Here is a 27,823-nt window from a genome sequence, read left to right on the forward strand (position 1 = left end):
CTGTGCCACCTGCTGTGATGCCATATGGGGGCGCTGGCTGTCCCGACGACCGTCCCCCCCCGTGGGACCCCGAGCCACTACACCGGCGGTGCCATGCACATCCTCGGTCTCAGGTGCCATGCCGTGCCGGGGACCGTCCTCTCAAGTGCCGCCTTGGTACTGAGGACTTGCGGTGCCACTTGCCCTTGGTGATAGAGACCGGCGCCGCTCCAAACTCCATGGTGCCAAGCCTGACTCCAGCAACCAGGTTCCACGTCAGGGACTGTGCGGAGCTGGGGGTCCTCATATGGTGACCAGGTTCCACACTGCCTCAGTGCGGGCGAATCCCTCGGTGCTGAGTCCTCCGACGGTGACCAGGCTCTGCACCACATGGGTGCGGGTGAATTCCTCGGTGCTGGGGATCTGGAACAGGAGCTGTCCGAGCACCGCCTGGCGGACCTCAACCGGTGCCGCTTGTTGGCTTGCGCTGCCGGGGAATGACATTGGCACTGAGAAGGGGACTCCGCATCCTGAGTCAACGACGCGGACCTGGAGCGACCGCTGAGGGAGCGTCCTCGCTCTACCCCCAGTGGCCGTCTGGCGGGAGATCTTCCTCCACGTACTGGGGATCTCCACCGCCCTTTGGGGGGACCCAACGCGGGCTTGCCCCGGGACACCGGCCCCTTCTCCCTCGGCGGAGGGGGGGGGGTGGACAGAGGTGGCATAGGCAAAGCCAACAAGGTGTCGACAGCGTCAGCCAGGGCACTCTCCCACTTCCAGGAGTCGGGGGCAGGCTCCCTGACCGGAGATGCAGGCACCGGAGAAGACTCGATGGGCCATGGCTGGTGCATCTCCGCACTCAATCCTGCCAGTACCGACGGTGCAGGGGAGTGTCCGCTCTCCACGTGCTGTCTCTTCTCCTTCGGCACTGGGGATGTTGCTCAGTGCCAAGTCGGGGCCGGCGCCAGCAGTGCACTCTTCACCAAGGTAACGCTCGGTGCCGAGGTGGAGCGGGACGGCTCAGACGCCGGGCGGAGCACTGCCTCCATGAGCAGGGCTTTTAACTGGATCTCTCGGTCCTTCTGAGTCTACGGTTTAAAAGCCCTGCAGATCTTCCCCCAGGCACTTAAGGCACCGATTGTGAGGGTCGTTGAGCGGGAAAGCCTTCCCGCAGGAGACACATGGCTTAAATCCAGATGTCCGGTGCATGGCCCGGCTGCTCTAAGTCCCTTAGGGACTTCTTATCTAACTACACTTAACACTACTTAACAACTACTTAAAACTAACTGAAGTACTTCGAATAACAAAGAGTTCAAAGACAACAAGAGTTCTGTGGCACTTTAAAGACTAATAAATTTAATATTTTTTATTCTTTAAAGTGCCACACAACTCTCGTTGTCTTTGCTGTATACAGACTAACACGGCTACCCCTCAAAGAGTTCAAAGAAGGGGAATTGTACTTACAGAGAGCAAGGCTAGTTCCAGCAACCGTCACAGGCAGAAAGAAGGAACTGGGGGGGCGTAGGGCCAGCAGTGCTTCATATACCACAGCATGTGTGCGGGACTCCAGGGGTGCCCCAGAGCCGGCCCTACGGGGTCTGCTAAGGGGAAAAAAGTTTCGGGAACCGTGCACGGTGGCGTGCACTCACCTATAGTGGAATGGACATGAGCAATCACGTGAAGAAGAACTAAGTGTTAACATGGTAGTCTAACAAAGACAGATCATAAGAAAGTTTGACATGATGGCTTCAAGGATCTGTTATAAGCACCAAGTTCCACTGAAAATAATAGGCTTTCAAAATTACTGGGAAAGATAAGAAAACATTCCAGATCTACTAAAATGTTAATCTCTTTTGCCACTGCCAAAAGAAAGGCAAATGAACTCTACACACTGTGGTATATTTGGCCTTCTTCCCTAGCTTTTCAAGAGTTTTTTAAATGTTGCTCTATAGTGCTGTCAACATGGTGAGTTGGGACACATGCTCGTCATGTTAATGACACACTTACTCTTTACTGGACTGAGAAGCAGGATGTCAAAGTTCAAAAGATAGTGATATTTATAACTATGTCACCGTTAATTTTAAAAGTAACACTGTCAAATGTGCGTGTGTGTGTAAATCACGACAACTGAAAATTTTGTACCTCCTTTAGTTACAACTAATACCCAACATTATTACCTGGAAAGATTTTTCCTCCCTCATTTGTTTACTTTGTGTATTCAGCAGTACTTTGTACATGTAGCCAGTTTCACTTTTCGTACATATAATCAGTTTCTCCCTTGTTGAAGAGATTCTTATACATAAAAAGGAACTAAAAAAATTTAGGACACACTGTTTAAAGAGAGTGCTGTATGAGAAACTGGATTTAACAAAACAAAACAAAACCCATCACTAGTTAATTAAAAAAAAAAAATCAAGCTGACAGTGTCACTTAATATTTTATACCAGAAATGGTTCCTTACCAAGGTTGTTCGAAGCCATATGTTCAATAGGAGGATTAGTGCTAAGCTGCCATATTGTTTTAACTTCCTTCTGGCCATGTCCACTACTTATATCCACCCTCCATATTTGTGGATGATCACTAAGGAAATAATCAAACACCACAAAAAAACCAATTAACAATTACGTACTCAGTCAAGATTTGAATTTCTGTATTATGAACACTGAGGCTTGACTTACTTTTGATAGAACTTATTGACAACAGCTGGTCTGATTGGTAGCTGAAACACATGTTTCTCATTTAGAGGATTTTCCTTGTAATACTTTATGCAGGACCTGTGATAAAAGCAGTCAAATACTGTTATTTATACTCCTTGGATAAGGGTTTATGCAACTATTCAATTCCAGATCAATATACATGCGAAACTAATTACATTTTCATATTTAATGGCACAGATCAGTTACCATACACTTGCAGGAAACCTTGATGCCAAAACCTGATTTTGGCTCTTGCTCCCCCGGACAGTAGAAAATCATCATATCACAACAGTGACTTCCATAGGAATTACTATACTTGACAAATTGCAATTGCACAATAATTTATTCCTCACAAATGTTCTCTCTAAAATCATGTATTTTAGACTGCAAGGCTAATTTTCCACACAAGCTTTGTAGCTTTGAAAATAAATATGAAATATGTTGTGATTCTGCACTAGAATACTCCATTCAATCAACCATTTAGAGCTAAATGGATGAAAGCCTCAAAATATTGCAAGGTTTGGAAGCATGAATTGAAATGGCTGATAAGACATGCAAGAAAGAAACTGCAGCAACAAGAAAGCTAATTAAAAAAAACCAAAACCCTAAATTTTTGTTTTGGATGGTATTCTGAAGGTAGCGTCTTATGAATACCTGTTTTACATATTTCAGAATGGAGGAATGGCTGGGATCTGACAACTCAAAAAGGAAAAGGAAGAAGAGAAGAAAATGAAAATTAAGGTTCTAGTGATTTTCCTGAAACCCTCACAAGATACTGGGGAAAAATACAAGGATGTTAAACCAGGGCATAAAAATTGAACAGGAAGATCCAGTGCTTCCATTGCAGTCCCTGCTCCTCACAATCATTATCAATAAAATAAAGTTTATAAAAATAGCTTGCCTGCTAACTATATCTAATTATTTAAAATAATCCATTTATTATTGCCATTTAAATTATAGGAAAGTAAAAATTAAATAATTACTGCATCAAAGGGAAGAGATTCTCATGCTTAAAGTGAAGTAAGACTGTGCAGCTGACCAAAATTTCCAGCATATGGTGAAGTTTTTGAACACGATGAACCTGTTCCTGCAGCTCTACTGATGTGGAAATGAAGTAGTCCTAAAAAAGAAAATATACCCTTCAAAACAAGAAATAAACCAAGCTCTTAAACAGTAACTGTGGATGTTGGCTGGGTTAAATATGCTAACCAGATGAGTACTCAATATGTACACATACTGAAGGCACACGCTCTCTGCTATGCTTGTCTGCCTCTTTCTTATGAGAAAGTAGGGTATTGATTTACAAAAATCCTACTCTAAGAATGCTTTATTAAGCAGATTTCTTTTAAACTGAATACCATGCTTTCTTGCAGCAGAGAGAAGCAACACTCCATGCACATCTACAACCTTGAAATAGCTCTAGCACACATGGTTTGTTGATGTTGAGTCAAATACCAGTGAAGTTAGAATGGCACTCTCTTCCCCACTTTAAAAAAAAAGTTTAGTGATAGTGAAAGATACTGGATTATACATGGGACATGTACAAAATAATCCTCAGATAGGAAGATCTATGTGTTTTCTCACTTTTTTCCTGTGCCAGAGTGGCACAATGAGGTTAGATTACAGCTCAGGATCTATTTTATTTACCCATAAAAAAAAGACCTTTGAGGGCAAAGAAAATGTTTATCGAGTAGTCAATAAAATGTCAGGACAGTCAGAACCTAGCACTTCCCAAAGTAGCAAGCCAGGATTATAACTGGAATGCTGGGTATTGATTACCAAATATTTGTAACTTTAACTTTCCGTGTGTTTAGGAAATGCTGAATAGTTATTATTACTTTTTTCTGTATTGTAGTTTAAATAAATTATCAGTATAATTGAAACTGGTGTGATTACATTGCATTATTTTGCCAAAATGTGCAGAATTTTTCATTTTTTGGTACAGAATTCCCATAGAAGCAACATAGCAAGTCAATGAGAAAGTCAATGGCGGATCCTGGAAGAGAATCTAGATTTCCTTATCCACAATATGATGCCCTATCCAGGGGACTAAGATGCAGTTACCAGCCACCTAAACTATTAAGCCCACACTTTGATATTTTATATATACACCCTAATTTTAAGGAGGTGACAGAATTTCCAGGATCAAGCATACATGTCATAGTCCTGACAGGTTTTATGAATCTGAAGAGGAAATTAATCTAAACAAGAATATGTCAAAACTCAATGTTGCTTTCAAAATAAGAATTAAAGTATCTCACCAAATAGGTTAATGTTGCAAGTTCCTGGCCTGCAAAACAAATAAAGATTATTTTAAGAAACCAAAACTTGCTACACACAGTGGCAGCTTCAGGCATAAGCAAAATAGACAGTTGCACAGGAAGCCAAATTAAGGGAAGAGTGCAATCACCACAACTGAGGACTTGCTTGTACTCACTGCTATAAATACAAAAAGAAACATTTGAAATGGCTGGTGTGGATACCAGCTACCAAGACGGCATGTTCCCTGCATGGAAATGCAAAGGGACAGCAGTACTAGGAATAGGAGGTGCTATGATCAGCTGGGCCACCAGCCCTAAAATTCTCAACATTTCTCCCTCCTAAAGAGCATAAGGTTTGAAGCAGAAGAAATAGAAACCAGGTGAGCAAGTGAGAGTGCATACAGGCTGGCAGAGTGGTAGGAAGACTCAGGGAATGAAGAGAAGGTGAAGAGAGAAGCCCTGAAAAAAACAATGTAGGAATATAGGCCCACATTAGATTTGGGTGAACTATGGTTTTAAACTGAGCTGGGATATTAGAATGAACAAAATATGTGACTAAAACGAATGAGAACATGAGAAAGAAGAGTTATTGTGTTAAACTTGTTGTGACCCTTCAAAACGCCAGTGTTATCTTATTTAAGGTTTGGTCTGAAGTAATAGAAATAAAACACCATCAGTACCATTGGGTATCAGGAGCAATAAATAATTGGCTATATAATAAAATCCTTCATATGGCCTTAGCTAAGGTCCGATAATTGGCAATGACATCACTAGTTTGTTAAGGGATATAAAAAAGTAAACTCTTAAAGAGTTCATTGCTGATACCTGCCTGACCATGATGGAGTCAACCAGTATGGGTTTTAGCATGCCTGAGTGATGCCTCTTTATAAGTATCCTGATCAAATGCTTATAAATGTTTTATTACTATTTGAAGGTAGTAAACTGCTATTGTTTAGGCTTTTTAGGCATGTTTAGAACACATGTATAAATACCATTTGACTTTGAATTTAATAAAAGGAATTTATGGTTAAATTAGTTTTGTGGTAATACCCTGCATTAATAATAATTCCAACAAAAGAGTAAGATGAAAGTGACAATGACAAAAATAAGGAAAATAAAACGACCACCACCACAAACAGGGGCAACAAGAACAGAATGGAGCCAAAAACAAAGAAACTATGAGGCTGAAGAGAAAGCCACAACACCATTCAAGCAACTATTTAATTAAAAAAAAATCCCTATATGCTAGCTTCTGTTTCAAGGTGTGGCTCAAGAATGTGATTTATTCATTAAAAATAAATTATACTGTCAGTATTCTTGGCTGTCTTTTCCTCAACCCCCTTTGATTACAAGAAGGGAGAAAAGAGAGATGGTAAGGAAGGGCACATATTTTCCCCCCATCTAGTGTATTATCACACCTAAAACCAAGTTCTGGTTAATTAAATAGGATATCACTCAAATTTCTCCCTTCAGATTTTTCAGATTGATAGGTTTCTATAACTTAGACATTTATGAAAATCTGCATAAAAAGATTAGTTTAGAAAACTGTTACAGCTTTAGTTATAAGCCATAGTCATTTTGAGATACTTTTAATGTGCAAATTAAGCAAAGGAATACACTAAGCGGTAAATATGGATTTTTATGGACAATAAGGAAAAAAGGCTAAGAGATAGAACAGAGGTAAAGTTAAGATCAACAAAAACCAAATATGATGAATTATTTGGGTCAAGTAGCCTTTTCTTGTGAATTTCCAATCATACCTTTAAGTAACAGGTTTACCTATGAAACAACTGATGTAATCTTTCTTTAGCTTGTCCAGACCAATCTCCAGAAGCATTTGAATTGGAGTGATACCACTGAGGGAAATGGCTTCCATAGCTCCATGGTAAGACTGTTGAATCAATTTGCTTAGTAAACTGCTACTCCCTTGATGAATCTAAAAAAAGGATTTTTTGGAGTAATATATAGATGAAATACAGAGAATATAATTTACAAGTAGGACATTATAAAAAAAGAGAAACTAACACTAACAGTGAACTATTTAAAAACTGAATTTAAAATATTGTCAAAATGAGGAGCAGTTCACAAACATATAAAAGAAATTTATCCTACTTTATTTACACCATCAAAGCTGATTGTTTTCATGATAAAAGTTATTCAGACTGCACATACATACCCATGGCTGTATCTCACCATGTTCTAGGGATTTTATGATTAGTGTGAAACACTTTACCAAGTCTTGATAGGAAGCGACACCTTGAGAAAAGAGTTATTCCAATATTTAATTTATAATGGCTACAGAAACATCTGTCTTTACAATGCAGACAGATGATCAAAAATTGAACAACACACAAAATATAGGACTTTAAAAAACCCCAACAACAAAACCCTATAAACTTACTGCAGAGAACGGCCCAAAGATCAATTTAAATGCGTGACTGAACCAAGAGGGCTTGCACTACACCATGAAGTTTGACAAACTCTAGTTCTGGCAAAAGGTCTGTGAAAGCAGATTCCAGAGAATGGTCCTTTACTGATAATGCCTGTACTAGAGTCCAGCTCCAGGACCAGGAGTGAAAGTAACTCAACAGTTTATAACTACTGTTAACAGGACAGGGACAAGTGATTTCTGTTTAATCAAGTCCTAGACTGAGTCAGGCTTTATAGACAGCAGTTCAAGGTGTTTGTTACAAACTGAAGGAAAGAGATAACAATGTTTCATGCTCCACAGAGACTCTTATATGCTCTTAACTGCTTGCCCCACTTAAGAGACAAGTGTCTGCATTCTGCACCAGCAGAAACCTTTAAGTGCTGATATCTCTGAGTAGGATGTATGGTAGTCCCCAAGTAGAGTACATTTTAGTCATCTACTTTTGATGTCACAAAGGCATTGATTACTGTGGCAATGTTCACATCAGAAAAGAATGATTATGACTTCTAGGTCAGCCCTACAAGTAAAAAAAAGCATTTATTTGCCAAAACCGTCACTGAGTAATCGAAAAGAAGTAATAGATCTAATTAACATGACCCCAAGACTGCAAATATTATTTGCAAAAGTTGACACCTATAACATTTTCTAAAGAGCAACCTATTTCAAATATATTCCATGAGCCCCAGTAAAGTCTATTTTATAGATAAATGGCTGTCAGTAATAAAGTAAATAAGCATTACTGAGTGCTAAAAGAACAAACAATCAACCTGGCAAAGAGAAAATGTGCATATACAATATTATAGGAAAGCATGCTGACCTGTGATAAGTAGAACATGCCATCTTACAATTAAATGAATGATAACAAGCCTTTGGCCTGGTTATGCCATAACCATCCAGAAGAGTTAATCAGTCCTTCAAACTTGGAGAAACGTATACTAATTTCATAAAATATATATATTAAAATGTGATATAGGAAATGTGTAAAAGTTATAGGGCAGTGAAGAAAAGATAAAACACATACTACTTCTCATTTTGCACCACAACTGTTCAGCAAAATCCAGATCTCCTCGCTCATTAAAAAGTGATTTTATTGAACTGTCCACTGCAGCAGAGTCACATTTGACTTTCTGAAAGAGAGAGTTTTACTTGAAAACAGTCCTTCAAAAGAAAGCCAAACATGTGTTAACATTCAAAAGCAGTGATGCGCAAACTTTTCCAGTCATGCCCCCCTTACCATTCAAGGAATTTGTCACACCCCCAACCTCCACTGACACCTTACTTCTGTGCTGCTGCTGGCAGCGGTGCTGCCTTTTTAGCTAGGCAGCCGGGGAGCAGTGGCTGCTGACAGGGGCTATTTTTTTAATCCCACTCCCATCCTGTCCCACCTTGCAATACCCATTCTATTTTTATCTCTCAGTACCCATGCTATTTTTAACCCACTCACACTATTATGGCAGGGGGTCCTGTGGAACCTGCGGGATCTATTTCTTCACACACCCCCAAAGAACCTCTTGCATACCCCCCAGCGGGGCTTGAGCCCATTTGGGCACCACTGTTCTAAAGGTCCACATAAATCCAAATCCTCTGCAATGGTCAAGTCTATTTGCAAGACCAATTTTTCTTCTTCCTCCCAATCAGTAGTTCAATAAATAGAAAACATATTTCATACCAATTAAGAAACATGCTTTTACCAAGTCTTAAACTAGTAAGGAGTTAGTGTCCTAACCTCTTGGGAAACAGCTAATTCCTAAAGGTTATGTGCCCACAAAAGGACATTGATGTTGGGAGGAAGGGTTTCTGGCTATTGCAAAGCATAGCTTCACCAGAATGCTTACCTAAAATGAGTAATTGACCCTGCCTCCCTCAAGCCTGTCCTTCCACTATGTCCTACAATTGGCTATATGAGTGTAGACAAAAAACACTACCATAAACAGCTGCAGTGATGGAATCAGAGAAGCACCAGTAAAGAATATGACTACTGCTGCATAGAATTCAGATGAGAGTTGTATGAATTTTTTATATGACTTGCAATGCATCAGTGGGACAAATATAAAAAAACAAATTCTTCTCAGCATGTGGTTTTCCAGTGATCTTTGATGCAGGATTAAAATTTATGATTTTGTTGATGTACATTAAATCCCAGGCTTCAGATCAAAATGGAAAAAAACCTCACTTTTGACTTAATGTTCCCACAAAAAGAAAAAAAATCTCAACTATTTGTGAGGAGGGAGAAAGAGACAAATTCTAGTAAAAAAAATATTAACATCCCTACAAAATTGTTTGAAATTGTTTAAGGCAGAAAGATACCATAGTGATGTGTGTTGCGTAAACAACTACATAGATAAATGTGCCAGTTTCCAAACCCTCCTGTAGACCAGAAACCAGCAAAGAAAGGCAGGGACCACTGGAAAGTCAAGTCAGTAGCAGAGTGGAACTGGCACAGAGGTACGAGTAGCTTCATGTAAGAAAGAAATAGCAGCATGAAACTGATGGCTCTAGGAGGTGACAGGGGAAGATTAAGAAAAGGAAAAGTGATTGTGTTTGAAAGAAACCAAAGATCTCCAACCTGTGGGAAGGGAGGAAGAGAGAGAAGAAAGCAGACCTTTGTGGAGTTAATCCACTCCCATCCAACAGGGTTGACAGTTGCCAGCTGAACAAGATCACAGCTAGTTCTCTTGGAAAATAACAATCAGCACTAAAAGCTAAGTAAACTCTAGGACAAATGCTAAAATATAAAACATTGAGGGAGACCTTGAAAAGGCACAAATGGCATTTGACTTTCAGCTAAGTGCTCAACAGCTACATATGCCACTGAAACAATAGATTTCTTATTATTCCTGCTGAGTAAGAACAACAGAGGATTTTCAAACTACTGCAGAGACAGTGAAAGAAACAAGAGGGTGGTTGAAAATCCACATACCTCCACATCATTTTTATTTATTGAAGTATTAAATCCATCCTGTTTATTCTTTAAATCTAAAGAGGGAAAAAAGGAATTGCACCACTATGATAAACCATATACAGCTACACAACAGTATAAGTCTCAGATATGTAACAATTTTGATCCTACTAAGTCATTAGCTGACTGAATAATAAACAGTGTATTACCTTTCTTTGTGATTCCTTCTGAACACTGTTTCTACTATTCAAATTAGAAGATAATAGAATTATTTGGGTTGGAAGGGACCTCAAAGGGATGATCTAATCAGGCTTCTGAAAAAAAAATCCTCTGCCACTAAAAAGCAGTCTGGAGCTGGAGAGGGGAATCTTTTTTCTTCTCTTGTGTTTTGAAATTGTTTATATCACTGAGTATTTACATGAACATAACATAGTATATGTTTTGCATTTCATTTAATAATTCTGTCATGATTCCTCACCCTGCTGGAAGTGGAAAAGAGGGGGTCAGGTGTGAGAGGGCGTTGAAGAAAATAACAAAAATCCTGCATCTAAATATATTCAGCTGCATAATGGAAGGATTTATTATTTCTAGATGCCCATCTATGAAGGACAGTTTAGTCTGGGAGAATCATTTCTCATGCATTTTAAAAGTACATTGTTTTGTCAGTTTTTCACACTTTTACTATGTTCAGTTGCCTAGGGATAACGTGTTAATACCTATCCTCTCTTCACTAAAGCTGAAATCATGGTTTTATTGTTTAATCAACATCTCTGGTTTTCTTCCATATATTTTTGCTTCTCTTTCTGTTAGTCTATATGCTAATTTGTGGATAATTTCAATTTAATTCCAAAGTTCACTGTTTCTCTTCTTCTACACCCATTTCCTATTATCTTAAACTTGCATGTCTGTAGCTTCTCTGATGAGAATTTTTTGTACTCAATGGCCAGAATTTTCAGAAGTGACTAGTGATTTTGGATGCCTCCACTTGAGACACCTTAAAAAGGATGTATTTTCAGAGAGGGGGCATTTGGCACTTTTTGAAATTCAGGATAATTCAAGATAACACAAGTTGGGCGGCACACAAAGATTAGGGTACTGAAAACACTAGTCACTGAAAATCTTGGCCACTATGTTTACATGTATTCTTTACTGTCTCAATCTGTAAACTTTTGTAGGAAAGATTTCTACTTGTCTCATTTCATTTTTTCTCCTATTCTCCACAAAGTAGGAAAAACACTATGATTTACCTCTGCACAGGATTCTCATGATTTCACCAGGAGTTAGAGGTATACAAAGTAACCTGTTTCTTGAACACTTTCAGTGGAGTATTGTACCTTAAAAATTACCATCTCTGTTCTAATACTACCATAACCTTTTGTGGCATTTTCATTTCATTATTGTGAAATTTTAAGCCCCTTCCAATTTCTTCTCAACATACATTTTGATTACAAGATTTGCCCTGCTCTCCACATTTTCACCCAATCACAGCATCTCGGATTATTAAACAAAAATACCATTCAGAAGCTCCTGGACCAGCTCAACAGCTGATTCAACTACCAAAGGCTCAGGCCATTCAGTCACACCAGTCTTCAAGCCTTCAGCCAAAACCTAGCAGCACAAAAAAAATCCAGAGACACTTATTTTGTTTGAAGTTCTGTATATAACATAGAATACAAAAGTGTATTTAACTTGCAAAATAAATGTAATCACTGTATGAACTGTATAAGGTAAGCAATACCGCCAAGCTAATATCAGGTTAGAAATCTTTGGAATCTTCTGACTTGTGTGTTCTTTATTTCTCAACCTTAACACGGCGTTAAAAGTTATTTTGTATGTAATATATTCATATAATTTCAAAGAACCTTTTAAACAGCTACTGAAATTCTAAATAAGATAACACAAAAAACATAAAAATATCATTCCTGGTATGCTGATTACCAAACTGATATAAATTGGGAATTTCAAATTTATACTTACAGGGAGAAACTGCAGTTCTCTATGTAACTGGTAAACAGGACTCCTGGGGTCCCCAGATTCCAATTTAATGTTCTAAAAATTCCAAAAATACGTATCAAATTCTGGCTTGAATACAAATTTGCTAAAACCTTATTAACGGAACTTAGACTGATAAACGATTTATTATGGACGTTATCAACACACTAGATTGCTAATGCAATAATTAAATAATGAACTCAACAAAAATCAGCATATTTTCTGTGATCTACAATACTTAATGTAAACAGTGATTTTCTCCTACCAATGTTGCAGCTGCAGTGAGTGGAGGTTTCTGCAGAATCTTATCCACAATATTCCATGTAATATCAATATATATATTACTCTCTGATTCAACAACTGTATCCTCCAATGTAGTGGATCGAACGAGCTCATATTGAGCAAAGCCTTTGGTTGCCACCTAGAATTAATATATTTTAAATAGACTTTTTAAACTGAGGTCTACAACTCTAAGGATTATTTTCAAAATAAATGTTAAGTGATTCTTCCCAAAGCTTGCAAAAGAGCCCTAAAATGCCAAATTAACAGACTACTGGGCAGGTGTTCCACCAATCAAACATTTTCAAGAAAACTTTAAAAATAAAACTTGGCTAGTGTCAGAGAAACATACTGCAACATAGGAGTCCAAAGGTTGGGTTCTAGTCATCATCTCTTGCTTCCCAGATTAGCAGGAGCTCACAATGCTACAGAACCACAGAAATCCCACAAATCAACAAATATACAGAGCGTCTTACAACTTTGATTCATAAACTAAAATAATTAAATTTACAATATTTTGAAGGGTGGGAAAGCATGAAAAACCTACAACAGATGAGTGATGTCTGATTTTGTGTGCCTTTTTGAGATCTTCTAGATTTGCAAAATAGGTTTTATCAGTTGTAGAACCTGTGAAAGGAAAAGAGACTTTCAGAAAATGCTAATCAAAACTGAATTTAGAACTCAGATGTAATTATTAAGCAATCAAAATGGAAAAAATAAATTGTGGTATTAGCTCTGCTCACTTGTGACACCAGAATGAGGTGCCATTCACAGGTTATGCTATTCTTCAATACATTCATCTCTCTCATTGCTTTTGTACAGTTAGCCATGAAAGTTAATGGCATTTTTAAATGTTCAGCAGGCTTTAGTTCCTATATACCAGTGAGGTGAATGGCAGCAATTTTTACTTCTTTAAAAGTTAGTATCAGACTATCTGCAGAGCTGTACAGATCTCACCATATTGACTGCATTCCGTTCACACTTTGAAAATTATTTTCGACATCACTTGGGCTAGAAACAATTTTTTTAAATGAAAATTTGTATTATGGAGCACAAGTGGGCAATCACCATGGCAATATACATTGTTACTGTATTAACTCTCACTTATTTCTTATCGTTCCCTCTTTCGACTTTGGTGAAGGGCTAAGTGTATAACACTAAAAACAAGAGGAACTTACCCTTACATGTAACTATATGGAAACTGATCCCTGTGATTTTGTTCCCATTTTTGAGAGGCTCAGCTCCTACCCAACAGGTATGTTCAGGGTCAGATCTGTCACATCTGACCCACAGAGGAGGAAGTACAACAGGTTTGCTTATCTTCAAATGGGTCATGTTTGGATTCTGTGCCATTGTGTAGAGTGAAATCAGCTGCCTAGAAGTATAAAAGAACAATTAGCAGAATTTAGTGCAACGTTAGCTAACCCCTCTCTGCTACACAAGATTTTGAAGCAACATTAACAACAGTAAAGCAAAATATAACAATTTAGTAACATATTTATTCAAAATTAAGCAAAGTTTTTTTTATTAATTTAAAGACAGATTGGATTAAAGCCCAGACAGTTTACCAAATTAAACTTTTTTTTTTTTTTTTTTTTTAAATATAAATAAAGTCAGTATTTCTTGGGAAAATGGCCACCACTTTGAATTAAAGTCATATACCAAGAAAATATTTAAGCCTCAGTCCTGCACACTTACACTGATGAGCAGTCCAATTTAAGTTAATGGGACAGTTCACAAATGCCTTTGCAATATCAGGTTTATTACTCCTTCAGTTAGTTATTAATATTTCCAGTAGATACGAGCTTCCTTTCTATGATGAAATACAGTCATCTTCCCATTAATGTACATATACTAAGAAGTGAATAGTGTTATAGGATCAAACACAATAAATATTCTGAACTTGTCCAATATTAGAAAGAAAAGGACACTGCTGCAGTGAGCATAAAAGGTGAAAATTCACCCCAACATAAAAGGATCATGGAAGGTCCTCCACACACTTAACTTGCAAAATATTCCTCTCTATATGGAGGAATATCCTTTTTAATTCAATCTGTTAATTTGTGTGACAACTACAACTGCCTGGTCTTCACTAGGATTTTACATTAAGATAGTTAGCTTAAGTTAAGAACACACTTACCCCCTCCTCCACACAGTGAAGACAGCCCTATAAAGTGTGTGCGCCATTAATGTGAAATCTGTCCATTCGTTTCAATTTACTTTCTCTGTCTCGCATTTGTGAAGTAGTAGTTGGTCTCTTAATAATAATGAAGGTAACATCAAAAGTATGAAATATCTAGGTTTCTCCTTCTAGATCATCTTCTACATAGTTTGAGGAAAATATATACATATACACATAAAATTCCATCTGCTTTTCAAATTTAGCTATAAAAAGCAGTTGTAAGCTAGTTACCTTGCTGCTCAGAATTTACTTTTGTGTTTAATAAGGTATGAAACGGCTTTTATACAAAAAGATAAAACTATGGAAACTTACTTTGCTCTTGTAACAGATAGAGCAACTGGTTCAGAACCCTCCTGTGGTGTAAACTCAGAAATATAAGTGTCATCATCTATTTGTGATTCTTCCATTTTCTCAGTTAGTTCAAAATGTCCCTTTAAAAGAAATGCACATTTAGATCTGAAAATTAGAATACATTTGAACATATTTCCAGAGATGTAAATTTAAAGATCTAGTTTTAAAACAAAACAAACAAAACTCACTTACCATTTTCTGCATAATGAATATCATACCGTTTCCCTTCCAAAAACTTTCTAAGGGACTTCCGCCACCCTCACAAATCAATTGTACTTGGACATCAGCCTGGGAAAAAAAAATTTTTGTTAATGTACTGCATTTACATGATTTGTTTAGAAGACATTTTTGTGCTAAAGATTTCAAAATCAACTAATTACACAGTAATTTTCCACTCTCATTTCAACCATTCATTAATCCATGCCATTGTCACCTCAAGATAAGACAGCTGCAACGTACTTTACATGGAGCTAAACTTTATCAACCAAGAAATTTAAAATGAAGGAGAATGCTGCAAGCCCCTTAATAACAGCATATCATGAATCACAGCTCTGGACTCTGTATTGACTACCTATTGGTTTCCAGGGGAAGTTTATGGGTTAAGTTGACCTATTAAGCTCCCAATAGCTTAGAACCTAGAGAGACTGTCATCTTCCCATGCCATACTGTTGCAGCTGCAGTCAATGGAGGTACTCAAGGTGGAGTCTCATTGGTATAAAAGAGAGGGAGAGTGTCTTGTGGGAGTTTTCTCCATGACGGGCTCTAAACTGGAATTCACTTCCTGAGCTGGTCCCAAACAGCCCAAATCTGTTGCTTTCAGGCATGCAGCAAAGCTCATCTCTTTACTCGGGCTTTTGAATATGAAAAGGAGTGCAATAAGGGTTCTGTTTAATTTGTCATTTCTATTCAGCTATTTATTTTCTAGCTTTGGAAAAACTGTTTTTAAATATTTGCATTTTTTAAATTATGGCAAATTTGCCTACCCAACATAAGATGTTTCTCTTCTACATGCTCCTCTTTGTTATGAATCTAAAAATAAGTAATGATCTTTTACATAGCTTTTGAAATGTTTCAAACCACTTTTAAGTTTTAAGAGCAATTTTTTTTAAAAGAGAAAAAATATATTTACCTCAAAGGGAACTTGGTCTTTGGGGGTACCTTTGTTTCCTTCATTATATACTCTGAAATAAAACAAGTATTTGCTTAATTATTTTTTTCCTCCCCAAATGATACATTTGTCTTTAAAAACTAGAATAAAATGAGCCTCAGATCTTGTGTGAAATATATTGCACACTTCCTCCAAATAGAACTACATTTACGTTACATTAATTATGTATTTGAAATCTAAACACTTAAAAAATTTAAAAAATTAAAATTTTAAGTTCAACATCCTTCCTGAGTCTCCTTAACAGTTTCTGTGATTTTACAATCAGAGGCCCTGAACCTGCAAGCTCATCCATTGTAGCGGATCCCCATGGAATTAAATGGAATTCTGCACTGATCCACCTCAGTTTGCAAGATCAGGTCTATCTTTTCCTATTTTTTAAAAATGTTTCTCTCTCCCCAGTTGCCATGAGAAACATTCACACAAATAGAAGGGAAAACTTAAAAGAGAAAACACATTCCAAATGTAGAAAAAATCTTATTCTCCAATCTCTTTCAATGATATTAATCTTAGGTGTTACTTGCAGCAATAGTGGGTAAAGTGTTCTGATGATGAGTAATTTTTTGCTGACAGAGTACTGTTAACTCCTTTCACCATGAGGCATCCAAATGCACTTTACAGGCAGCATGAATATAGATCACTAATCTACCACTGAAAGGCAGCAGGAAAAAAATTGTTTTAGAAAGGAAAGTGAAGAATAGGAATACTCTAATTTCAGAATATTATTACCTTATTGGTTAATACCCCTAACTCTGACAAGCTACCAGGAGATATTTTAATGACCAAAACTGATCAAGCTATTCGTTTTCAAGCCTCATCTAAATACACTGTGGCAGCAGTTCAGTAATTATAAAGAAGAAAAATAGCACTCATTCTATTCAGGCTTTTTTTGCCATACCTATTACTGGGCTATCAGAGCACCTAAATCATCACCAATACCACTTCCTACAGCACAGATTTTCTTTGGAGAACTTACATAGTGTCATTGATGGACAGGACAGCGACCCTAAAATACAATGAAGAGCTTCACACAACCTATCTGACCTCATCGAGACTTGAGTTTTCAGGCCTGTTTGTAACTCAAATGACTGCCACATAACTTGTGTTAACTGAGATGACCTGGAATGGATGACTTGGAATGACTTGGCATGACTTGCAATGGTTATCTCATTATAAGAAGTAACTGTCACTGTTCATACATTCTCACCTTCTAATCAACCGTTGTGAACAGGCCTCATTAACTCTAACTGAACTGACTTTGTTAGCACTTGCCCTCCCCATTGTTGTTTCTTACCCTTGGATGTATATATATACCTCCTATCTGTGATTTCCATTTCATGCATCTGACGAAGTGGGTTGCAGCCCACGAAAGTTTATACCTGCAGGAATCTGTAGTCTTTAAAGTGCTACAGGACTCTCGGTTTTTTTAGATGACTATACATACTATGTATACAATCAAAAAATGTTTGATCCAAGACACGTTTATTCCATGTCATGGTTCACCTTGGCAACATATGCATGTTAGCAGTCAGCTAACTCAGGTTACAAAAGTACCAAAAACTCTAATCTAGACAAAGCCTCAGTTTCCCAGTATTCTAAATTTTAGATATGCTTTAAGATTCAATGTTCTGGCATTTCTTAAAGTAAACTGCTCTTTTTAAAATGTATAAGGCCCGGTCTACACACAGTTTTTAGTATCAGTATTACTATTTCAGTTAGGCTTATGATTTTTTTTTTAGCCAATACAATTATATTAGTGCAACCTCTAACATGAACATAGTTGTTATACTGGAATAAAAGTGCTTTATAGTGGTATTGCTTATTCTCTATACGAATATAAAGCACCTTTTTACTACATCCACATTGTGGGGAAGAGGGAGCATATAGTACTGTATATAAAGCAATATACTTTTTTTTAGTGTTGACTAGGTCTTAGTTTCACTTCTCTTCCTTGTCCCAATTCTCACTCAATATTTCCTGCAATGTCTTCAAGAAAAACTCCTTTTTTCCCCTAGAAAGCTGTATCATGTTTCAGGTATAATACTTCGAATACAGTAGAATTCAAGGAACAATTCTGACACCATATTAAGGTTCCAATCCTCAAAGGGAAAGACATGAGCAGACCGGTGCCTATAAAACTCCATTGAGGTGTAGAAGTCTGCTCACACAGATCCCCTTCCAGAATCAAAACCCAAGTTTTCAACCAAATCAGGGCAAGACCAAGATTGACTGCAGTTTCTTCTTCTATCCAAGAGATACTCACTTTTTTACAGCTAGCATCATCTGCCATTACTCTCCCATTTTACTAAAATAAATGAATCAATCAGCCATAACATGTTGCTCAGTACAGATGCTACCAATGTCTCAATAATTATATTCATTTCCTATTACAATTATTTGGCTGGCTTTGACAGCCTGCTCAGCAACATGAGGCCATTGTGTGCACTATAGCTGCTACAGCAGTGCCACTATAGTGCCATAGTGTGGATTCTTCCTAAGCAACAGAAAGGTTTTTTTTGGATTGATGTAGTTAAACCATCTCTCCCAGAAGCAGTAGCAAGATCAGTGGAAAATATCCTTCCGTCAACCTAGCCACGTCTAGGCCACCAACCACACAGGGGGTGTGTTCGTAATATGGTGCTGAGGACATGACATTTTTTACAGCCCTGAGCACAGTGAAGCCAGTCTGATTTTTTTAATGTGGACCAGGCACAAAACCAGAGGCGATCCCTGCTCTGAAGCATTTACAGATTAGGGGGGCAGGGGGGGTGTGCTTAGTGAATCTGAACAGGAAAATCCTCAACCCCAAGCGGAACCAGCATATCTACAAAGCTCTGGAAAAGACTCAGGGCAGGGCGGCCAAAGCACAGCCCGAGACGCCCGCCCCCCCACACGGAAACGGAACCCAAATGTAACACGGCCTGCGATAATTGCTCCCAGGGCGATGACCCTCCACCCACGCAGTGGCAATAAGAGGTCCCAGGCCGACAGCCCAGCTTCAGCTAACGCTCGTGGCTGCCCCACCCTGTGCGGGTGAGCCTGTCACCCAGGAGAAGGTCTGCGAGGCGTGCATGGGAGGCAGCCCCTCCGCGTAACAGCCGGGGGCTCCACGGCCCGGCCCGGTCACCTCACCTAGCCGCCATCCGCCCACCCGCCCTTAACGACGAGTGAAGGCCCCGCCCGCGCCCCTTTCCCCAGTCACGACACGAGCCCGTGTTCTCTGCCCGCGGGCCTGCACCCGTCTTCCAACGGCCCCTTCGAGGAAGCCTGGCCTGGGGAAGAGGCCAGCCAGTCCCCGGACCAAGGGTGGGTCACTCACTGGAGCAGGCATTCGTACAGCCGCAGGGCTGCCTGGTGCCTGGGGTAGCCCATTCCCCGGCGTCGGCCCTGCTGCTGCCTGCCAGCGACAGACTCAGTCTGAGGGAGAGCAATGGAACGGGTCGCAACCGAACTACGCGCCTTCCCGCTTCCCGCCCCTCTGAGGTCACGCGGCGGCCCCTCCAGCCGGGACTACATCCAGCACAGTCCCGTGATCAGAAAACACTACTGTTTTTTTGTATTTATTTGGCTGTAACAATCCGTTGTCCGTTATTTTTTGTCATGTTGCAATCATTTTTTTTAAAAAAAATTATTACAATATTTGTCAGGCTGCCTTCGACCCCCTGTCTAGGTATCCCTCCGCCAAAAAATAGTCCCCCCGGCTCGGAAGCCCGGGAGGAGGTCGTGTAATAGGGATATTTCCACAACCTCAACCGGAGGATGGTGGTAGAGTACAGGAGGACCCGCCCGCTTTAGTGTCGGCTCCTGGAAAGTCTGTGCGGGACGGGTTAGGGAAGGGTGGTGCGGCTCGCGCAGGAGGAGGGTTACTTATGGGAGGCGGTGTAATAGGTTCTTCCTTTTCCGGTTGGGGCCGTGGCAGAGAGGAGTGAGGACCAGAGGGGCTCCTCCGCCAGCATGGTGAGGGAGCGGGCTTGTGGGGCTGGGCCATAGGGTGGCGGGTCAGCAAGAGGGTGCCGGGGAACGGGGCGGGTAGTAGCCAAGGAGTGGGGGGAGCAGGGATCGGCGGGCAGCGCCGGGCCGCCTGCGAACGGGAGGGCGCGGGGTAACCGGCCGCCATTTTGGAGTCGTGAGCGCTGGCCGCGTGGAGCCGGCGTCGCCATGGGGGAAATAGGCCAGGGCCGATGCGGGGAGCCGAGATGGGAGGAGCAGGCCTGTGTGCCGTCGGGGAATGGAAACGGGCCTGGTTCCCGCGGGGGGACAGGACGGGATGTGGCTGAGACCCCGCGGCTCGCGTGTCATCTCTGGGCCCCTCCTGAGCGTATCTCTTCACTTTGGGGGCGGTGAGCGGATGGATGGGGAGTTGGGGACAGAGGAGATGGGTCCACGGGCCACTGCGAGACTCCCGCCTGGCTCTCGGCTGCTTCCCCTCTGTTCCTTTCTTAAAGCATGGAAGGTTTGGCGACAGGGCTGTTACTAAAATGGGCTATGCCGGGCCCCGTCCTCTCTCCTTTTCCAAGGTCCTTCCCTCCCGGCCCAAAATAATAGGGTTTGAAAAACAATGGGCGTGAAACTATGTCACAAGTTTACACGTAGCAGCACGAGTCAGCAATCTGGCTTGAACAACCTCTAGTTCCATGTATGCTGCCATGCCGGCCCACAGCCTTAAATGGTGATGGTCGCTGTCATGATACAGTAGTAAGTGTTAGAAATCAGAGTAACTGACACTTTCATTATTGGGAATTCTTGCAATATACAGTATGTATTATAGCTATTCGTGAAATGGTTGTTTGAGCAAAACTGGGGAAGAAGGGAGGGAGAAACCTTTCATATTGCCACACAGTGGTAGTTACTTGAAGGAGAGCTCTGTGTAGCTCAAAACCTTGGGTTTTTTTCCACCAACAGAAGTTGGTTGGAATAAAAAAAAAATTCCCTCACTCACAGTGTTAATGGCAGACCCACACACCATTTTGTTAAGGCCAGGTGTTTACTGAAGTATTGCTCAGATATAGTTGAGGTCCTTATTAGACACTGGAAGGGAAAGCAGTAGTGGGCCTAATTAGTTTTTCAGGTTTCCAAGATACTTTTGTAAGTGAAGTAACTTGTTACAGCACCAGAAAATCTCCAAAATGCACATAGTTCATAAATGAATTTTTTAATTAGACAATCTTAGTCATCTTTTAAGTATCTGAAAAAAAGTTGAGTGGATATAGCATTTATAAACAGGTTGGCAATCATTCCAGCTATGTAGGGTAATCTGTGTGTATAGTAAACTCTGGTGTGTTGTGAGCAATTTTTAAGTTTGTTTCATGTAGAAACTACTATGAAAATTACTGTAATCTGCATATAAACATGCATTCTGTTAATTTATATTACAATCCTGTAAACCAAATAATCATTTTAAATAAATGACTAAATATTGTGCATCAAAAATAGGTGTGTCACCTGAAGGCATGTTATAACAGTGATTGTTTAGTAATCAAGATTTACAAATTTAAGAATAAGAGTAGAGTTCTATGTCCTGGATGAATCTGAACGTTACTCCCAAGTGTGTGTGTTAATACTTGTGCAGTGTTACGAATATGTTCGGTGTAAGCATAAATGGAAATAGTTGCTGTGATGATATAATTTGCGTCTTATCCAATGTTCAGTGACAGTTGCCTGCTGTCAGCATGCTGGCATTGTTTAACTGAAGACAGCTTGACTCTGAGCAATATTTGTACCACTGCTTGAATCTGAACCATTCAACTTAATTGGTGCTGAAAAAAACTCTGTCTCTTTCAGGCTTGTACTCGTCCATTGATATCTGTGTACTCCGAAAAGGGGGAGGTATCAGGCAAAAATGTCACCATGCCAGCTATATTTAAGGCTCCTATTCGCCCTGATATCGTGAACTTTGTTCACACCAATTTGCGCAAGAACAATAGGCAACCCTATGCTGTCAGTGAACTTGCAGGTATGATTTTTGTACAGAATTTGAATGGGTTAATTTAGACCAGGGTTATCGTTTTATTATGTCAATATATAATAATTGTCAACTTACTGTAATACATGCCACTTACATTATTTGAATTTTAATTTCTCTCCAAAACTACTTGGACTTACTTTACACGGTGCTTTACAGCCAGAAGGACTCAGAGCTGCAGCTACTTTCTGGTGTGGAACCTAAAACAAACACTGCAGAAGGCACCTTAGCCAATTAGACCCACAAAGGGAATTTTTGCTAGGCAAAATCAGTTAACAGCTCTGTTATGAAAAGTGCCATAGAATACTGAATTGCCATTGGTGGTTAGATTATCACCTCAGTTTTACATTATATTTAAAAGACAACCTACTTGGTTATGGTCTGATACAAGGACAGCTGATGCTACAAGTTTTCCACAGAATTTTCCCATCCAAGTACTCAACAGGCATAAACCTACTTGGTTTGTCATCTGATAACATCACACCCGAAACCACTAATTATAGCTAACCACTTAGGAAGATATGTATGTTTACAGTGTCCATCTTAAAGTGCAGTAAATTTTGTAATTTACATGATCATTTTGATAGTAGTATAATAGTCACAGTTGTTTTTGTCCAAATTGATGATCAAGCTTCAAAATCCGTTTTACTTTAATTCAGTTCAGAAATGAATTAAGGTAGTAGGGTTCAGTTAACTGATACACCATGCAGAAATGATGAGATTCCACTTCATTGGTCCGTGTTTCTGAACTATGTGATATCAGTGGAAGTTCTGAGTCTCTTGAATTCTTTATTTGTTTGATTTAGAAAAAATCGTTTTTCACTTGCTCTGGACTTTTACTGTTGAATTAAAAATCTTATTGTTTCAGGCCACCAGACCAGTGCTGAATCTTGGGGTACTGGAAGAGCTGTTGCTCGTATTCCCCGAGTGAGAGGTGGTGGAACTCATCGCTCTGGCCAAGGTGCTTTTGGAAATGTATCCTTTTAATTTTGGCTGTGACTTTTGAGCAGATGTAAAATTGAATTTTTTGAGGGGAAGCAGAAATCGAAATGCTAAACATGAAGGTTCTTTCTCTTTAAGGTAATAACCATGTTCTATAGATTGGGCTACATCATAAAGAGATCAAAAGCCTATAGTAACATGAAGGCTACAGTCCCACTTGTCTGGGTTCAAATTTATTTTAATGTACAAAACCATTAATTGATCACCATGAGGAAATATCTTTATATCTTTTAATTTGAGCTATACATTGATGTTTGTTTAGCTTGCCATGATGTCGTAATTTGCGTCTTACTCTGTACTCAGTGACAGTTGCCTGCTGTCAGTGAGCTGGTACAGATGGTTGACGAACAGCTAATGCTGAGCAAGGCTTTGAAAGGTCTTGTTATGTAAAAACTTTTGAAAAGCTTTATTCTTTACTGTGAATGCATAGATGTGTCGCGGAGGCCGTATGTTTGCCCCAACCAAGACTTGGCGACGTTGGCACCGCAGAGTAAATACAACTCAAAAACGGTATGCCATCTGTTCTGCTCTGGCAGCTTCTGCTCTCCCAGCACTGGTCATGTCTAAAGGTGGGTATGTTGAAAATTCCAGAATGCTGGCTGTTTACTGCACAACAATGTGCCAACAGCTCATTATTGTATTGCCATTTGTATAAACCAATAGATAAGACAGACTGGTATGGTAAAGTGAGAAACTCTTTTTGGTCATGGGGTAATTCAATTTACTCCACAGAGAAGTTGAGTGTTGTACAGTATTGCAGTACAACTTTTTTTAATGGTATTCCTTTCATGTGAAGTATTGCAAATAAAAGGAGCATTTATGTTGAGCAAAACAGTACATTGAGGTTATGCAGAACAAACTGGAAATAGCCTGTCACTGATGTGAATCTTGCCTTAGTAGTTTGATAGTCAGTTGCTGAAATATCAGTTTTGGGTCACATTCCAGATCACCATTATGACTGTTTTTTAGAGGCCAAAGACAGGTTGAACTAACCTCAGCCCTAGAAGTGTGGTCCCTCTTGGTGTGATTTGAGGGACACCAGTGAGTTCCTGCGGTGAAGTTTGCATTACTGCTTTTACTATACATGTTCATTATACAGAGAACTTACATTTACATTATTCTCAGTGCAGCATCATTCATGAACACTAAATTTACTTAAATAACACATTGAGATTTGTATGGGCAAAAAGGAATGGATAATTTATAATCAACTTCTCGTAAAATCCTAATCAGGCCACCGCATTGAGGAGGTCCCAGAACTTCCCCTCGTAGTTGAGGACAAAGTTGAGGGTTACAAGAAAACCAAGGAAGCTGTTCTGCTTCTGAAGAAGCTTAAAGCATGGAATGACATTAAAAAGGTGAGTTGGTTACTGTCAGTACAAGTATTTTCTTCCAAAAACCTTTTACAAATTCCCATTAAAACAATGCTCGTGCCAGACTTCAGCTCAGTAAATTAATAATTTGGCTGTAAAGTATTCAGAATAGTTGCTATAATTATATTAGTTTTATTACATTACATGTATATTTTCTCTACTCATATATTGAGCTAACACTGTGCTATTAATTAAATACTTGACAAACTATAGTAGGGTTATTCCAAGCAAACTATAACCAGTCCATGCAGATTTTCCTTTTATTGTACTGCCAGTTTCATCCTAAAACTCTTCATTTAAGTGTTGCATAGAAAATATTTTAATAGCCTAGTTTATCTTCAAATTGATGAACTTTTCACTGGTCCGTGTTTCAGATGAACAGTGATGATAGTGATGGTCTGACTCTTGATTGTGCTACCTCTTAATAGTGGGAATTGTACTGTTTGGTTTTCTACATGTTTTATTTCTGTGCAGGTTTATGCCTCCCAGCGTATGCGTGCTGGGAAGGGAAAAATGAGGAATCGCCGTCGTATCCAACGCAGGGGACCCTGCATTATCTATAATGAGGATAATGGCATCATCAAGGCTTTTAGAAATATCCCAGGTAACTTTGAATTATTGAACAAATGGTAGCATGTCTATTATTGGGAAGCCCTGATCTTCTGTTTGGATGAAAATACCTAGAATGATGAGATTCCACTTCATTGGTCCGTGTTTCTGAAACGCATGATTTTGTGGAAGTTCTGACTACTAGTTGAATTGAGTGAATGTATTCCTCTGGGGAAAAAAAAAATTTTTTTTCAGTACATTTAAGAGCATTATTGGAGGTATGTTTAATTTTATTTTATTTTATAAATAGCATTCATAGAGAGCAGAAAGATAACTTGCTGATACTGCTATATTATCAATTTTTTGGTCCTTTCAAATATCTTTGTAAAATGAAAAGTTTCATACATTGGTTTGTAATCTTGATGCCTGTATATCTTTGTAGTATAAAACATGTAAAACAGTAAATCCATACTTTGATTTTTGTACGAACTGCTGAGCTGCTCTGATTTTGCTATTGTATCAAGTAAAATACTGTGATCTTGTCTCATTATAGGAATTACTCTCCTCAATGTAAACAAGCTGAATCTTTTGAGACTTGCTCCAGGTGGCCACGTTGGACGTTTCTGCATTTGGACTGAAAGTGCCTTCCGCAAGCTGGATGAGTTGTATGGTACCTGGCGCAAACCTGCTACCCTAAAGAGTGACTACAAGTATGTATGTCTAGAATCCGACTTGGCTAAAAATTTTGGTAAGACAATTGTGATAAATGATCTGGTACTAGTCAACACAGAAGTTCTGTAACTTTTAGTTTAGTGGTAGCTGAGGATGTAAGGTTTCCTGAAGATCTAGCTCTTTGTAAAATTTGAGTACAGAGAAAATATCCCCACCTAATTTGTGACTGTAAATGTTTGTGTTTTGTGCAGCCTACCAATGCATAAGATGACCAATACAGATCTTGGAAGAATCTTAAAAAGCCAGGAGATCCAGAAGGCCCTGCGTGCACCAAAGTAATTATTTTTATCTAATTACAAAGTACATGGATTTATTTTTAACACTTACTCAACTTTTTGGGATGAGAGGGTGTGGAAGACTCAACATGACAAACCAGAAGGATCTTATTCTCTGTTTCCTGCTTTTAAAACTATGTTAAGAACTTGGTTTTATTTAGATTAATTCAGTGTACATGGTCAAGTGGTTCTAGCTCTAAAAATATGGTTTTGGATATAAATTGAATATTTAGAAAGTCTGGATTTACACCTTCTGCAGTGTTTGCAACCAAAAAAATGCAATATTATGTTGAAGTATGAAAACTGGAACATGAAACTGACTATCCTTCCATTCTGTTTTTTCCAAGCTGAATGAAATATGAAATTCATGTGGACAGTCTCTTCATAGCTGAGAATGCCAGACATTTTGTAGTATATTTCTTCACTGTTTCCCTGTTTTTCTGACTTTTTTCAACTTGATCTTACTGAATTAAATATATAGGAGGTCTGGATTTAAGACCATAGACGTTACCGGTGTTAGGGTCTTGATGTACTCTGCCTTTTTAACAGTAACCTGGTCTGTTGAAAATCAAATATAAGTCATCTTTTAGAAGACTAAACCATTTAGTACAGTGTATTCACTTCTACATAAGAGTTTTGCATCTCCATGAAGTACACTAACTGAGAATTCTTTTTATAGTAAAAAGATTCACCGTAGAGTTCTCAAGAAGAATCCTCTGAAGAACCTGAGAGTCATGATAAAACTGAATCCATATGCCAAGACGATGCGACGCAATACTATCCTGCGCCATGCTCAAAACGTGAGACTCAAGTTAGATGTCTGATCTATGCATTAATTATTATACGTTCTGTATATGTTGCTGAAAACTAATCTTTTGTTTCCTCTACAGCACAAAAGCAAAGAAGAGAAGAAGTCAAAGGCTGCAGCATAGTGCTCTGCATCAGGCTTATCCACTTAAATTCAGAAGACTATACTGTGGATTTACAACAAATAAATATTCTATTGAATTGGTGGAGTGTCTTTAAATTATTTGTGACCACGACTACAAATGCTTTGGAGGGAAGAAGGGATACAGTGAAAATAAATTAAACGCTGGATGAGCAGTTGGTTGTTTTTAGTGTCCAACGTTATGTATTCTATCAGAAAGCATAAAGGGAAAGGTGAAAAAAGTCTATTTACATTTACTGTAAAATTGAAGTGTATCTGAACTTTATTAAAAGGGAACAGGATACTGCGTTATTGTGGGATCCACTGGCTAGGGCTTCCAGAGTTTCTACTACTAGAGCTAAGCTGGGGTTAGTCCCAGAGGGAAACTTTGGAAGAGGGAAGTGCCCTTAGTGTAGACAGGGCTTAGATGATAAGCAAGTTTATTCTAAGGAAGTTTTTAACCTCAAAGTTGAACTAAATTGCCCTTTAATTTTGAACCATTACCCTTGTAAGCTATTTTAAACATTAAAAATCTGTAGTCAAGATTCCCATGCCAACACTGACTGCTCCCGGTGACCCATCCGGCTTCTAAAGTATGGAGACTCGCTACTTGTTACTAAATAATACAAAATAGTTCTGTTGGTTACGAATAGAGCAGGTCAATAAACCATTCTTTCTATTGAAAACCAATAGGTTTTTGGTTGAAAACAAGTGTTATTGACATTTTGAACAGAAAGTTAAAGCTTACAGAAGACAGTTTCAGTGAA

The 27,823-nt window shown here is 39.1% G+C and overlaps 2 protein-coding genes and 4 non-coding genes across 7 annotated transcripts in view; 5 read left to right on the forward strand and 1 right to left on the reverse strand.

Moving 5' to 3' along the window:
• Positions 1–19,816, reverse strand: part of ZWILCH (zwilch kinetochore protein) — a 26,841-nt gene extending 7,025 nt beyond the window's left edge. The window contains exons 1-17 of one of the 2 annotated variants that reach the window (XM_067555528.1): positions 19,555–19,816; positions 16,200–16,251; positions 15,263–15,358; positions 15,032–15,150; positions 13,716–13,912; positions 13,085–13,164; positions 12,524–12,679; positions 12,244–12,315; positions 11,781–11,874; positions 10,288–10,343; positions 8,389–8,494; positions 7,113–7,192; positions 6,716–6,872; positions 4,937–4,965; positions 3,659–3,795; positions 2,658–2,753; positions 2,441–2,559 (exon numbers count right to left, since the gene is read on the reverse strand). In XM_067555528.1, the coding sequence (XP_067411629.1) occupies positions 2,441–2,559; positions 2,658–2,753; positions 3,659–3,795; positions 4,937–4,965; positions 6,716–6,872; positions 7,113–7,192; positions 8,389–8,494; positions 10,288–10,343; positions 11,781–11,874; positions 12,244–12,315; positions 12,524–12,679; positions 13,085–13,164; positions 13,716–13,912; positions 15,032–15,150; positions 15,263–15,358; positions 16,200–16,251; positions 19,555–19,607 (1,699 nt within the window). In that variant the 5' untranslated portion in view covers positions 19,608–19,816. Of the gene's footprint in view, positions 1–2,440; positions 2,560–2,657; positions 2,754–3,658; positions 3,796–4,936; positions 4,966–6,715; positions 6,873–7,112; positions 7,193–8,388; positions 8,495–10,287; positions 10,344–11,780; positions 11,875–12,243; positions 12,316–12,523; positions 12,680–13,084; positions 13,165–13,715; positions 13,913–14,677; positions 14,760–15,031; positions 15,151–15,262; positions 15,359–16,199; positions 16,252–19,554 lie in introns of those variants that run through there. The other variant, XM_067555529.1, reaches the window with a different exon arrangement.
• Positions 19,817–20,061: 245 nt separating this feature from the next.
• Positions 20,062–27,136, forward strand: RPL4 (ribosomal protein L4). Its single transcript, XM_067555530.1, has 10 exons — positions 20,062–20,192; positions 22,017–22,188; positions 23,066–23,172; positions 23,630–23,768; positions 24,433–24,557; positions 25,047–25,176; positions 25,675–25,831; positions 26,045–26,128; positions 26,808–26,928; positions 27,019–27,136. Exons 1-10 carry the CDS (start codon positions 20,190–20,192, stop codon positions 27,058–27,060), a joined length of 1,080 nt encoding a protein of 359 aa, XP_067411631.1. The 5' UTR covers positions 20,062–20,189; the 3' UTR covers positions 27,061–27,136.
• LOC137158382 (small nucleolar RNA SNORD16) lies at positions 21,845–21,945 on the forward strand. The gene has a single exon (XR_010921402.1). It is a non-coding gene; the product is annotated as a small nucleolar RNA SNORD16 (small nucleolar RNA).
• On the forward strand, positions 22,905–22,976 carry LOC137158389 (small nucleolar RNA SNORD18). Its single transcript, XR_010921408.1, has one exon. It is a non-coding gene; the product is annotated as a small nucleolar RNA SNORD18 (small nucleolar RNA).
• Positions 23,464–23,563, forward strand: LOC137158381 (small nucleolar RNA SNORD16). Its single transcript, XR_010921401.1, has one exon. It is a non-coding gene; the product is annotated as a small nucleolar RNA SNORD16 (small nucleolar RNA).
• Positions 25,253–25,323, forward strand: LOC137158387 (small nucleolar RNA SNORD18). Its single transcript, XR_010921407.1, has one exon. It is a non-coding gene; the product is annotated as a small nucleolar RNA SNORD18 (small nucleolar RNA).
• Positions 27,137–27,823: the final 687 nt, after the last annotated feature.

This window comes from Emydura macquarii, unplaced genomic scaffold, assembly GCF_026122565.2.
Source record: "Emydura macquarii macquarii isolate MOO-44397 ecotype Brisbane River unplaced genomic scaffold, CSIRO-AGI_Emac_v2 contig_1644, whole genome shotgun sequence".
Classification (NCBI taxonomy): domain Eukaryota; kingdom Metazoa; phylum Chordata; order Testudines; family Chelidae; genus Emydura; species Emydura macquarii.